Source organism: Sceloporus occidentalis, unplaced genomic scaffold (assembly GCF_023333645.1).
Source record: "Sceloporus occidentalis isolate IW3139 unplaced genomic scaffold, rSceOcc1.0.p SCAF_1, whole genome shotgun sequence".
Lineage (NCBI taxonomy): Eukaryota > Metazoa > Chordata > Lepidosauria > Squamata > Phrynosomatidae > Sceloporus > Sceloporus occidentalis.
Window position 1 is genome coordinate 19462125 of NW_028316981.1, and position 15000 is coordinate 19477124.

The window sequence follows — 15000 nt, forward strand, 5'->3', positions numbered from 1 at the left end:
CTAGACTTGAAAAAATATGAATAATGAATTAAAAAAACAGAAGTGGTTTTTTGGTTTGCTTATTTTTTAAGGCATTTGGATTAAAACCAAGGTTCAAACCAACCAACCCTGTTATGACTCCATTCAAACACGCAAATGTTGGCTGCAGCCAACAAATGATAAACGCCAGTCAGTCCACAGAGCCAAACAATCTTACACCCACAATGGCTATCACTGACTTCTCCATTGCTTCACTTGTCTACATATTGAGGACAGTTAGTCTTCTAACTCAGCAAAATATTTTAATGTCTCTGAAGAAAATAGAATAAATCAAGAATAGCCAACAGAAGTTACAGGGTGTCTCCTCTCAACTGAAAATAATTTGCTTTAAAAGGTTCCTTTGCCCACTGCAACCCTCAAGATCAACATTTTCTAGAAGTCCCATTGATGATCTTTCACCAATTTCAGATCATCTTCTTGAAGTTCTCAATTGCTTCTTCTGACTTCTGCAATTCAGTCTCACTTTGCTTTAGCTGGAAAAAGGGAAGAAAAATGTATTTATCAATGGGACACTTGAATCCTCTCCATCTCTCTATTTGAGTAAAACCATCCTATCCATGAGACCAGTACTCATGGTTTCATTTACCCATGTCAAAACATAACTCTTCCTAGGCATCTGGGGTCCTTCAGTTCATGTCTATGGTCAATTTCCACTGGTGTTGAGCTGGAGGACCTCCAGATGCCTACAAAGAATATCTTTCTAGACACCTGGAGGTCTTCCAGTGTGTCTCTATGGCCAACTTCTGCTGGAAAGTTTGCTATTATCTGTAATTTTCAGTATTCACGGTAAGTCTAGGAGCAAATCTTCCTTGGATACGAGGGTCATACTGTATTAATCTGGGTTATCTCATTGGAAACACACAGTCATTCCCGCTAAGAATCAATGGCGCGTTACAGAGTGCCAAAAAGCGGCACTCTGCCTGCGCTGTCATTAGCTGCGCTGAGAAGCCCCAGCAGCCAAACCGCGAGGCTTCCTGGTGCAGCTAAAAAGCGCCAAAATGGCACTTCTTCTTGCGTTGCGGAAATGAGGCGACAAGGCACCAATGGCGCACTCAACGCGTCATTTTCGCGACGCTACGTGCGTACGCTAAACGTCCGGCACGTAAAAATGGCCGTGCCCATGTGTATAGGGTGCAGCCATTTTTACACCCCCATCACGTGCTGGGGTGAGGGTGGTATGGACGCTAGGTCCTCGGCCAACCCCTAGCACGTGACGGGGGCGCCGCAAAGGCCCATGCGGAATGGGCCAATGACTTCCCTACTTCTTAGGATAGGCTCAGGTACAAACTTCTAATGATAATGTTACCTTGGCGGCATCTGCTTCCTGGACTTTAGTGGGAACTTTAGCAGCATAGTCTGAGCTATCCATGCGCTCACGCAGCCGCAGGATTTGTTTCTGCAACTCTGTTTTTTTGCTAGTCAGTTTGGAGATCTCTTTTTCAGCATCTATCAAACCCTGGCATTGGGGCAGAAAAGTACAGAGAAGACCACAGTGCACATTAATGGATAGCATGGAGTCAATTTGCCCCCAGTTATTAGCTGGACATATTTTCCCCTGCCTCCTTCCTGCTCAAAAGATCAATAGTTATCTTAGTGGATACCATATTGAAGTTTATGCTTTCAGGCTTCAGTATACAGGGTCTCAGCATACAAAATCATAACATTTTGATACCACTTTAACTGCAATGGCTCCATACTATGCTATCCTGGGATTTGTTGTTTCATAAGGTATCCTCTACTAGTACCTCACCAAACTATCAATCCCAGGATTCCACAGGATGCAGCCATGGCAATAAATGTGGTATCAAAGTGTTAACGATTGTGTAGTGTGAAAGAAGTACAGAATTTCTCAGTGGCTCCTCCAGCCTTGTAGAAGCTCTTCTGAAATGATGATACATTATTGTCCTTCCACCAGCAAGCAAAAAGCTTTTATTTATATGGATAATTAACCTGGCCTGTTAGGGTTTTTTTAACTGTTGAGTTTTTAATTAACTGTTAATGCTTTTTCTTTTAACTGTACAATTGTCCTCCATATTTGCTGGTTAAACATTTGCAGATTTGATTATTCATGGATTATTGCTTTTGCCACTGCCTCCACAGCTGCCTTATACATAGCCAAACAAACAAACAAAAGTTATCTCCTGGCATTTCTAGGTCCTCCAGCATGATTCTATGGTCAACTTCTGCCAGAACTGGACCACAGAATTGCACTAGAGGACCCAAAAATGACGAGCGAGAACACTGCTCTAAAAATGCCTACAAAAGTGTTCTCTCAGGTAAAAAACTTTTCCACTTTGGCAGAGATCTTGTGCCCCTAATGTGCACAAAAGTTGAGGGCCGGTTATATTTATTTTATCTGATTGTATCACTAGTCACTTGAGATAAAATTGGAGTATAAACCAAATAAATACATGTGACTTAATACAGCAAAGCCTGTAGCAGATGTGTAGCATATGATAAAACATGAGGTTTACAATCATCCTAGGCTGCATCTGCACTGCAAAAATAATCCAGTTTGATACCACTAACTACCATGGCTCAATGCTATAGAATTCTGGAAACTGTAGTTTTGTGAGACATTTAGCCTTCTCCATCAGAGAAATCAAGTACCACAACAAACTATAATTCCCACACTTCCATAGCATTATGCCATGAAAGTTAAAGTGGTGTCAACCTGGATTATTTCTACAGAGCACATGCAGCACTGGGCTCAAATAAACCTTCACTACACATCACCAAGCACTTTCCAAGCTCCTGCCCATAAACACAAGGGCTAGAAACATGGGTTTCCTAAGGTCCCTAATTCTGTCTCTGATTTCAGTTTTTCTAGAGGTGTTTCAGATGCATAGTTTGGAAAAACATGTAAGAGATGGGGGGGATTACAATGATGAAATTGCAGACTGTTTCCCCCAAATTATGGACATATTGACCACACAACTTCCCATCTGCTTGTCAACTTACTACACATGTATGTGCCTTCTGTTACCTTCAGCAAAAGGTGGACTGTGCATTTATCAGAGGCGATAGCAACAGCACAGCCAGAGGGGGGCGCCTTCCCAGGCTCCAGAACCAACACTTGCTTGGAGGAAGAAAGAGTACGGATGTATTCAGAGCACTGGGTAACAGCCCCCACAGTCTCAGAATCCAGACATTGCAAATAACCTGAGAAATGGCAGAAGAGGCAATCAGAGTCAAAGTTAACATTGAATTGTTTTTGTGGGTTTTTCGGGCTATGAGGCCACGTTCTAGAAGAGTTTATTCCTGACGTTTCGCCAGCAGCTGTGGCTGGCATCTTCAGAGAATTGAATTGAATGGATCATCCCTTTCAGGAGCCTTTGTTCCACACAAATACTGGGAATCATGGGGTCCTCCAGCGGTTGTTTGACTGCACCTCTCAGTCTCTTAGGCTGCATAGGCAATGGTGGGAGCTGTAATCCAACTGTATAGTTCCCACCCCTGCTCCTTGTAAGCTGCCCTCTACAGCCTTGATTTCTCGCCTAATAACTTCCAAGATCTATTGAAAGCACCATTTTAATTATTCCATCTTTCTGCCAAAATGTGATGGCAACAACCTGAGAAAAATTCTCTGCCCAGTTATTAAGGAGACTGCTCCCCCTGAAAGATCACCAAAGTCTCAGCCATATTTAGTGTTGTTGCCTTATTTCCAGGCCTGAAACGATACCAGCGGTGCAGTGATGTCCGTGTGGATGCAGTGCATGCGTGACGCCATTGTCCCGTGCTGTGTATAGACATGGCACCTTCAAAATGGCGCCATCCATACGAACTAGGGCTGGGAAGCGTGCGGTTGTTTTGGCTTCCGTGCCGTCTGTATCAGGCCTTAATTTCTCTAACATGGCTTCTGGGTCTGATAGTTCCAGTGTCTTCGCTGGGCAGAAAAACATGTCCTAGCCTAAACTCTGGAGATGGGCAGCTAACCTGATCCTTCCTTAAAAGTTATATTTTGATGGTACAGGAAGGTACACTGGAAGCAAACAAAAGCTTTTTGTGAGCTCTTGAACTGAGCACTTGTGAGAGTTTCAACCCTATTGAGGAGAGCAACCAGATGATTGTGCATTCTAGTTTAACACATGTAGTTTGGCAAGTTAATAATTAAAAATATTAACCCTCTACTTTGAATTAGAAATGCAAAAGCCATTTCTACATGTCTCTCAAAACACAAGAAACCTTGAAAAGATGTGGTTTTCAGGTTTTGATTTTAATTAACCAAAGGTAAAATTTCAAAAGCATTCTCATCCTGGTTCTCCCCATCCCATTCACAAGGGCCCTAGATAAGTAAATGTGGGGCAGTGCTGAATGGGAAACATGGGAGACTTGAGTTCAAACCCTGGATTAGTCTTTCCATTGAGATCAGTCATGCTCCATCAAGCTGTAAGTCAAAGTGCACAGTCCAGCAAAAAGATCCAATTTCACTGAGCTTTGAAAAGTTACTTTTTTGGATATCCCCCAGAATAAATCAACCACCTTATGTATGTGCGTTTAAGTCGCCTGTCAATTTATGGCAACCCTGAGAATTTCATAGGGTTTTCTTAGGTGAGGAATACTCAGCCAGTTCCTTACTCTGAAAGGAATTTGCTGGTATTTGCTGGCAGTCTCCTATTCAAGTACTAACCAGGGATGACTTGGTTAACTTCCAAAATCAAACAGGATCTGGTGCTGTTAGGGTATTTAGTTCATTGGCCAGTTTAACCACTCTGATTTTTACAACAGAACAGCATTTCACCCTCAGAAGCAGTCTCAGATAACCAGGTTTCTAGTTGGTACTTGGTTTAGTACTGTCCCTTGTACCTTCATAAAAGTCTTCCCTTCTGCCACAGTAACTACTTACAGTCGGCTTTGGTCTTGGTGAGGTTGTAGTCTGCTCGAAGTGAACGCACAGCCTTAATAATATTCAACACAAAGTCAATGGAACAGTCCAGGCTCTCATTTCTCCACCGGTACTGAGATAAGAGGAAAAAATTAATAACTCTCTTGGCTTACAAGTACGTTGGACAACTCAGTTTAATACTGAGATCAATAAATCAGAAGGATGCCTTGAGTTAAATTGGCAAATACTCTCACGACTCAGGATCTATTTTCCTGATTTGGTGACAAGGGAAGTACAGCCTTTGTTAAACTGAATGTGAATAAAACAAATGTTGGGGGGAAGTATTTGTCTTTTCCTTTTTGTTGCATGCATCTTAAACTTGGTCTCAAAATCTATTTCACATTCATTCAGGAGAACACTCTCCCAGGTGTGACTCTAGGAGTCCATCTGACCACAAGCTTGTCACGGCATTTACCTCTTCTGTGCTGGGATAAGGGGTAACACAGATGCTGGGAGGGTCCGAGGAAGGACACCGCCGTGGCAACCGCTGGAACAATTCTTCTGTGACAAATGGCATAAATGGGCTGAGAAGACGAAGTCCAGCATCCAAGCAGGTGTAGAGAATATTCTGGGCTGTCTGGATAGCCACCTCATCTTGACCAGAAAACACGGGTTTTAGGCACTCCTAAGTGATGAGTTTAAAACAGCTGTAAGGATATGGAGCACTGCCTTAATGCAGCCATATAAAGAAGCCTACAAAAGCCATTACTGTGCAGTGTGGATCTATCTATCTATCCATCCATCCACCCACAAATATACATATGCACATTTTTTCACATATATTAATAGCAGTAGAATTCAAAGATATTGTATGCTAGTCTGCAATATCAGTATGCAAAGATTTCTTACAGAATAAGCATTCACAGACTTGGTTTGCTTCCTCAAATGTGTGTATACATGCATCTGAGGAAGTAGACCAAGTCTACAAAAGCTTATGCTACATCTGTTGCTCAGTTCGTCTTAAAGGTGTGACAAGATCCTGTTGCATACAATTATTACCAGAAGAGTAGCATTTACTTCCATGGTTTCTGGGAGAACAGCAGTCCCTTCCTCTGCAGTTGGGGTGAAAATGGAGGATACTAGCTTGTTAGCAGGCTAATAAAATCCAAAATAAGACTCTAGCCATTACACTAGCTAACTTATATATGAGTGTATTATTGGAGTCATCTTCTTCTTCTTCTTTGCAAAATAAATAAATAAGAATTAACCCTCTGATGGCCCTCAAGAGCATAGATGTTCTGTACCACAAAAGAGGAGAAGGAATGCTTCACAGCGTCTACTCACCAGGTATACATCACAGAGCTCATAGAGCCAAAAGTTATACACAGCTGTGGTGATGCCAGGGAAGTCGTATGCTTGGAATCCAACATCACATAACTCCACAGCATGGCTCAGGCGACTCAAGATCCACATGTCAATGAGGCTCTCAGAACCACTGGGCTGCAAGAAAGATGTTTTCTGTTAATGATGAACTGCTCCTAGTGGTTCTGATGAGAGGAGAAGATGTGACACTGGGGACTGAGAAGAATTCTCCCTCCACAGTCTGTGCCAAGTTCACTGTAGGGCTGTCAATACTGCACTGCAGAGTATTTGCAGAATTACCTTTTTTGGAATAGAACCATTAGCTTCCTCTAGTCATCTTGGCCAGTGGACTTGCCAGCTAGGAGATTTTGGCAGGCGTATCCCAAAAAGTAACATTTCCAAGGTCTGAGCATTTGGGGGAGAGAACAAAGAGACAATTCCTTGGACAAGCTTACCTCAGGGCTGGGCTGTGGCTGGAATCCCTCCCCAAGGCCACGGATGGCAAATTTGGTTGCATTCCAGAGTTTGTTGCAGAAATGCCGGTAGCCCAGAATCCGGTTCACATCCAAGTTTATATCCCGACCTAAAGGGAGCAGGAGAGGAAAAGGGAGATCAAAAAGCAAGGAAAAGGCAGGCCAAGACTGAGTAGACAGAAAGTCTCAGATGGAGGTAAGAAAATTACCTTGAGATGTGTAAGCGCAAAGAGCAAACCGGAGTGCATCTGTCCCACATTCAGGGATCCCACTGGGGTAGTCAGATTTCTGTGAAGCAGGCAGAAATATGTATTGCACCCATCTTTTCCAGTAACTTTCATATATTGCTCCCAATAATCTTCTGTTTTAGTCTTAAAGTGCTCTCCCTTGAAACTTTGTAATTCAGATGAACCTTGACGTTAGTGGGTTTAACTTTCACAGATTTGATTTTTCATGTGTTTGCCCCGAATAATTAAATGGGATTTTTTTTTTTGGGGGGGGGGGGAGGGAGTTTTGCAGCCGACTGTAGAAAATCATAGCTGACATGTGTAGACTAGAACATGTAAAGCAAACTAAAAGAAGTTTAGTAAGACTTAAATACATAAAATAACAGTATCCCTGCTTTCCTTTCCACCCCTGGAGCTGTTCACCTTGCCACATCGGCTTTCATCTTATCTGGCCAGATCCAAGACAACAAGGCCTAGCATGCCGCATGAAGGCAGGATAGAAGCAGTGCTTCACTTGTGTTAGCTCATAGAGTTAGGAATATAGAATGAGATAAGGTTTGGGGAGCTTAGGGATTTTTGTGTCTCTTCCCACCTCTACAGAGGACCTGTGAATGTGGACTGCTAACCATACTGCCAATCAAGATGCCAAAACTGTAAGAACTTATACTAAATAAATTATAGTCATCCAAAAATTATACACACACACACTACACACAGATACTGTACTGCACACACCTGTATATGGAGCATATGTTTATTCTATATAACATATACACAGTAGTATATACCTTATTTGTCTTTAAAAGTATTTTGCAATTGTACGTCTCTCTTTGTGTACATGGTGCATTCTACAAAATTCTGACAGTTCTGTCTTCTGTAGCATGTCCAGCATTAGAAAAAAAATTAGCAGTAGGAAATTAAACCATACCTGTCCTTGTTTTGCTCGCTCGATTTCAGCTGGGTCCAAATTGCTGTCTAGCAACTGAGTATGTAAGCCCTATAGAAATAGAAAGAGAAAAAAGTTAACTCTTTTACAGGATGGTGCCAACAGGAGGCAGCTCAGCAAGGTAAAATCTCAGATCATTCCTCTTTCTTCAGCACTCCCAGTCCCAGGGCTCTCCAATCCCTCCAGTCCCCTTCAAACAACCTGAAGGGGGAAAAGTGGTTACTCCAAAGTCCAGCACACAGGACTGTTTGTTTTCTCTGTAACTCAGCTGCACAAATGCCCTTCCCAGATCAAATAAAAAGGGTCCAACCAGGTCTGGTATTCTATCTATAGCAACCTCCTCCAATCTGGTACCCTCCAGATGTGCAGGACCCATTATGTATAGATTGTCTCCTTTATCTGAATGCTTGAGACCAGAACTGTTTTGGATTTTTAAAGATATTGGAATATTATTATTATTATTAACCTTTATTTATAAAGCGCTGTAAATTTACACAGTGCTGTACATACAATCTTTTTAATTGGACGGTTCCCTGCCCTCAGGCTTACAATCTAAAAAGACACGACACAGAAGGAGAAGGGAGTGGTGGTGGGGAAGGGGCCTGTTTAGTAAGATAATACATATAAAATACATAGCAATACATGAAATGATTCAATAAAACAGACAACAAAAGAACATCAAGTAGCAAGTGACAATTATGCAATGCCTGGGAACGCTTCTCTGAACAGGATGTTCTTCTGCTCCGTTTTGAAGCTGGTTAAGAAAGTGATGGCTCTTGCTCGCGGGGGAAGAAGATATACTGAGATATACTGGAGATGGGACCCAAGTCTAAACATGAAATCCATATACATAAGGTATATATAAGGTATATATACACCTTATATACCTTATACACCTTATACTTATAGCCTGAAGGTAATTTTATACATATTGAATAATTTTGTGTACAAAACCAAGTTTGTGTACTCTAAAAGCAAAGGTGTGACTATCTCAGGCATCCACATGGACAATTTGGGATTTCAGAGTATTTCAGATCTGAGAATTCTAAATAAGGGAGACTCAACCTGCAGTGTCTATTTTTATAGCTTTGCTGCTGTGATCTTGATTTAGATTTCCTGCATGGCAGGGGGTTGGACTGGATGGCCCTTGCGGTCTCTTCCAACTCTATGATTCTATGAGCCTATCTATGGCTATTACATTCAAATGTTCTGTCAGTCTGTTTGGAATTGCTTCTAGAGAATCAATTATCACCAGAACCACAGCTGTTGCCTTTGTTAACTTTATTTATACTTCTCTCTTTCCCCAGCAGTAGGACACAAGGAGACTCAATATTGATTGAGGATGGTTTGTGTCTGCTCTTCCCACTGCCCTAAGTGCGAAAGGGCATGACTTCATGTATATGGGATCCACCTTGCTTTTTGTGTGTGTGTATTTTTACTAAACCCCAAAGTCTGCTAATGAGAGTCAGTTGCATAATAGACCCCTGGAGCATTTGTCCATCCACTTGATTTATTAAAGATAACACACAGCTTTCAATACTGAGTGCAGAGCTAAACACATAACCTGCTCAAAGGCACACAATTAATTCCCCCATTTTAAGGTGGGGAATGCGGAAGGCACTGGATAAGCAATGAAGCACAAGGCCATACATGGCAGAGGGTTTGTTTGAATAACAAAGAATAAAAAAAGTCTCAACACAAATCAACCAATGCCTCTAGGTCACAAAATATAACTTAATTACATACAATATAACAAAGCAGCTGTACAGCAAACAAAAACTTAGCACATACACTACTGAGAGCAGCTAGATAATAACACCCAATGGATAAAATAATTGTAGCCACTGGATTAAATGACTGATTAGATTTAACCCGTTATTAATAATAACCTTGTGTCTGCCATGTTTACAAAGTTACAAAGTGTGGGCTAGCTATATTTTCTGCTAGTTATTTTTCTAGAGGAATACTCCTACATTGTTTCTTTATTTGACTCATGATTATTTAGATTTGATTTGCACCTTTAATTGCCAGTAATTCTCAAACAAGCACAGCAGCTTTGGTATCATATTGCTTTTGTCTTTCTCATTAACTCAATTGAAATTGTGTAAAAATGGGTAACTTTCACAGCTGTATATGTAACTTGACAAATGTAAATACTGCTGGTTTCATTTGTGAGGTGGTAAATTTATTAAATATCTGTTAAATTTAGTTAAATTTTGTTATATTTGGTTTCTGTTAAATTTTGCACCTAGTTGGAGTTACATTTTGTTTAATGTGATTATTTTGTATACCAGTCAGCATCTGTGCATTACACTACTGAAGTCTATTGTACTGTCATACAAATGCTTGACCTCACATGCTGAGAGCAAAACAATCGGTCACCTCCAGTGTGATTCCAGTGATAACATCCAATGGATCGATTACGTTTCCAAGTGATTTGCTCATCTTCCTGCCATGGGCATCCCGAACAACAGCATGAAGGTAAACCTTAAAAGGAACACAGGAAATAAAGAGACATGCCGGGAACAATCAACTGTCAAATTCATGCATCACAATAAAAAAAGGTTTTTATGAGCCATGGTTTGTTGCTTAAGCCATTAATTGCATGGCAGATAACAAAAGAAATTATGGCTTGTCTTTCCCATTTCTGGTTTGTTTCTCTCCTCTCTCTCTCTCTTTATTATTTTTGCAGTGGGGAGGGAATCATCTCCTATTTCAGGTTAGGCAGCTGGGGAGACAACCAAGGGGCAAGGCATAGATAGATTTGAAGCCATCCTTTATATATGCCAAAATGTGTAAAGCAACAACAAATCATAACTCTTTGGCAGAGATAGGTTCACATACCACAAGGCATATTTCAGCAAAGCATAGTTTATTGTAATGTGGAAAAACAGTATCAGTTTTCACACTTTGTCAGCAATATTGGAGAGATTTGCCATTTTGAAGTTAACTGAGTCAATTTAAATATAGTACACTTCCCCTGATATGTAGGGTAAAGCTTGAAAATGTGATGTACAATAACTTCACATATTTCTACTGCATGTACATGTGGATGAACACAATTTGCCCTGGTGCCTGAGCATGTACATATACAGTTTCCCCTCTATTTTCACAGATTTGAAGTCCACGTCCCTCGCCAGTTCATGAGCGGCAAACTGAGGGGAACAAATGGGGTGTGCACGGGTGCCCTTGGGCACGTGCCACCATTCAAACCAATGGGGCTTGAATATTGGCAATTTTTTGTTTTTGCAAGGGGTCCAGAACGGATCCCCCCCAAAATGGAGGGACAACTATATTATAAAAGAGACACTTGTGAGGTGTGTATATGATTTCCATGCGTTTTTTTCCTACAGGGAAGCTTAAAAAACAGAAACCCAGATAGGCAGAGTGTAGCTTTGAGTTCTTCAGGTTAAAGACCAGCTTGTCTTCACAGAGTTTGTGTTAAGAGAAAAAGTAAACAAATAATGGTAGCAACATGGGCTTCTAAGGTAGTCTTCCCCAACCTGGTGTCCTCCTTATTTTCTGGGTATGATGGAAGTTTTAATTCAGGACAGCGGGAGGGCACCAAGTTGAGGAAGCCTGTTTTAAGGCAGACATGTTGCATGTCAAGCACATGTCCTCTAGAACCAAAACAAGTTAACTATAGCAGTACTGCCACTTAACCCTTATGGTAATTTTCAGAAAATGAACAAGCATCAAGGTGAGAACTTCAGTTAGTCTTTGAACAAGAACTTGATCAAGTGAGCACTATGGATTTCTCCTTTTACAACTACAACTTGAGGAGCAGGAGGACTAACTCTGTTTAGATTGCAAGCTAAGTACTGAGGATCAACGGCCTGTTACAAACGGGCAGGAAAGTACGTGCTCAGCACATACTAGGGTTAGAAAGAGGCGTCTCTTCCAGAAATGGCAGAGGCCGTTCCACACGGCCGCCGCCATCTTGATGTAGCGGACACACTGCGTCCGCACATCGCGCCCTGGAAATGACGCCGTGAGTGCACGCTTCGGCACTTGCGGCGTCTCTTCCGGGGCGCAGGAAGGAGTGCGATTTTCGCGCTACTTCTTTGCAGCGTCCGGGAACTGCGCCGTTTGGCTGCTGCGGTTCCCGGACGCTGCAACTGGCAGCGGCGCGAGACCGCCCGTTTTGGGTGGTCTGTAAAGCGCCAATAACTCCCAAGACAGTGCCTGCTCAGAGTGCTAGTCCCTGGACAGGTGTTGGTCCCTGAGTCACTGGCTGCCAGTTCCTGGTGAATTTTCAGGAAAGTAAAAAAATCAGCTATATCCAATGGACACAAATATGGTGCTTGTCCTTGGCACACTGGGAAAAATGTCAGCCTCCAATATCAGATAGCTTGAGAAGTAATGTCTTAAAGAGCCACCTGTAAGATAGATAGATAGATAGATAGATAGATAGATAGATAGATAGATAGATAAGATAGATAGACACACACACACACCTGAGGACCTAGACCACTTCAAATCTTACTCTGCAGGTTCTAAGTGTTGATGGTGCCATGCTTTCTATGAGGCTTCCATAATGTCTTGTAACTTAAGAGTTTTCACCATCTAAAATCCTCAGCCAGAAAATTCTACTGGATAATAGATTGCATGCTTAAGCACTGAACTAATGGAAGCATCCATCTAATTAAAAAGATTGTATGTATAGCACTGTGTATATTTACAGCGCTATAAAAATAAAGCTTAATAATAATAATAATAATAATCCAGTACAAACTTTGCTGACCAGTAATGCCTATGATGGGTGGAGAGGATGGGGAGGAAATACTGGATGCATCTACATAAATAATGCAGCTTGGCCTCACTTTAACTGCCATGGCTCAATCCTACAGGATCCTGGGATTTGTAGTTTGTAAAACTACAAATCCCAGGATTCCATAGGATGGCACTATAGCATTTACAGTGGTGTCAAACTGCATTATATCTGCAGTGTAGATGCATTTACTGTCAACAGTGCCAGGGAAGAAAATAATGAAGGTTCTTTCTCACCTCTCTGAATGGCAACTTCCCTGTAAGCTTTAGGCCCAACATAACCATGCGGGCCACCCAGAAGAAGAGAATATCGTGTCCAGTCTCCAGGAGAGTCCCAGGGTAAAAAACCTGGAGGTCTTCACTCTTCTAGGAAGAGAAAAAACAAATTGGAAAAGGTGAATGAGATATGGAACAGAGCAAAGGCCAATGAACACCTCTCCACCCATCTTCACAGCCCAGCTTCAGTCAAACTTACAGGATTTGGCCACCCGAAAATGGAGAAAGGAAACAGACCAGAGGAGAACCAGGTGTCCAGGACATCCTCATCTGGAAATGGGGTACATGAAACACACAAATCCACTAATTAGAGCACAAAGAATAGGATGTTGGCAAAGCACCATTTATTTGATGTTGTGATTATAACTCCCATAACACCCCACTGACCATGGAGGCTAGACATGTAGGTCAAAGCACAAGAAGAATACTAGGTTGCCTGTCCATGAACTAGGGCGCATATTGGTTTTCTTCTTTTTGTTCACAATCAAATCAGCTTTTGATGAAACAGCCTAACCTTTAGCCCTGTCATAGTAGATAGATAAACCATTTTTAAGTACTGGTATTTTGTAAATTAGTTTGTATTGTTGTTGTTTTTTGTTCTTGTTTATACATTTTTATGTGCAGTTTTTATTATTTTATTTATTTTTCACTTACTGTTGTTAACTATTAACGTTGACTTATGGCAGCCGTATGAATGAAAGACCTCAAAGTTACTCTATACATTGGGCCCTTTCTATATATGGGGGGGTCTCAGTCTCAGTTCAGCAATCTTTGCTTCTAAAAAGCTGCTTCAGACTAAATGAGATAAAGGCATATTTATAATAGAGAAAATAAATTAACTATGGTGTCACTTTACATACCATGTTCATCAGTACAAACGTGTAAAGCACTAACTCCCTGAGGTGTGAGGACCCCTGTCAAGGTGACAAGTGACAACAACTACTACTGCCTCACAACCCCCTTGTTAATTCCCCTCCTTAGTCGCCACAGGTTGTACCTTGCCGGAGGGAGATTTTGTCTGGGGTCACTCTGAAGACTTTAGCTGCTTTCTCTTTTGCTTCCTGCTCGCTTCGGCCACTAACCCAATATTTGCCATCTGTATCCTAGGAAAAAGCCCACAGATTATATAAAAATAGCTCTCTGCTGTATCCAGAAATAAGTCCAAGCTTTACACTCATCTGCGCTACTGGCCAATAAAAATGACTTAGGAGATGAATGCCTGAGAGCTAGATCATCAATATATTACAATTATTTAAAATTTGCATACTAGAACAATTCCAGTACTTACAGAATAACATTTCATCAATATAAGCCATCAGACACTGCCCATGTGCACTCAACTTTATCTTGTCTTAAGTCTGAGCTCCAAATGAGATATGAATATGGAAGATAGGGTTGGAAGGCTATTTGTTTTATTGCTCTTTCAAGAATGAAGATTTTGGCCAATCCTTTTACCTCACTATTTGCACTAGTCTACAATTCATCAACACTTTACGTCAATTAGGATACAATGGTTTAAAGTGGAGGGGAGGAATACAGACTTTGGGCTGCATGCAGCTCTCAATCTCTCTAAACCCTGGACTCCCACCTCACAATCAGGTGGGGAAAAAGATCCCCAAAGACCAAAAATACTACAAAACTGCACCATAGCACAGCAGTTTGGGCTGTTATGTCATTGTTCCCCTCTGCCACCCATGAGAGAAAAAAACAGCTAAAATTTGCTTAACATCATACTGGAAGTGATTTCATATGACTGCTGGGTTGCTACAAATGCAGTGATGCAGTTAGGGGATTGCCCACCATTGGTTAAGGGTCTTTCATTCCAGAAGCTAATGTTAATCCTAAAACAATGAATAATTAGTTTAGTATCAGATGATGGCATCTTTGCTTATTGTTTCTTTCCAAGAGGGAGAATATACAACGTAGATAAAAAGCATCCAGGGCAGTGCCAAAGCAAAATGGGTGATGATGTAGTTCATACCGAGGTGGACATTTTCCTACCAAGTATAACATTCCCTGCATTTCAACGCAGGAATGAGCCCCAGTGCAACAGTTTCCTGGACTGTAACTCGAATTCAGTTG

General features: G+C 41.5%; 1 protein-coding gene across 1 annotated transcript in view; it reads right to left on the reverse strand.

Moving 5' to 3' along the window:
- Positions 1–261: 261 nt before the first annotated feature.
- Positions 262–15000, reverse strand: part of VARS1 (valyl-tRNA synthetase 1) — a 40310-nt gene continuing 25571 nt past the window's right edge. The window contains exons 19-31 of the mRNA XM_089514991.1: positions 13916–14021; positions 13118–13188; positions 12880–13008; positions 10255–10359; positions 7855–7923; positions 6909–6987; positions 6682–6809; positions 6209–6364; positions 5340–5549; positions 4886–4997; positions 3026–3201; positions 1346–1495; positions 262–512 (exon numbers count right to left, since the gene is read on the reverse strand). Of these exons, the coding sequence (XP_089371117.1) occupies positions 444–512; positions 1346–1495; positions 3026–3201; positions 4886–4997; positions 5340–5549; positions 6209–6364; positions 6682–6809; positions 6909–6987; positions 7855–7923; positions 10255–10359; positions 12880–13008; positions 13118–13188; positions 13916–14021 (1560 nt within the window). The 3' untranslated portion in view covers positions 262–443. The remainder of the gene's footprint in view (positions 513–1345; positions 1496–3025; positions 3202–4885; positions 4998–5339; positions 5550–6208; positions 6365–6681; positions 6810–6908; positions 6988–7854; positions 7924–10254; positions 10360–12879; positions 13009–13117; positions 13189–13915; positions 14022–15000) is intronic.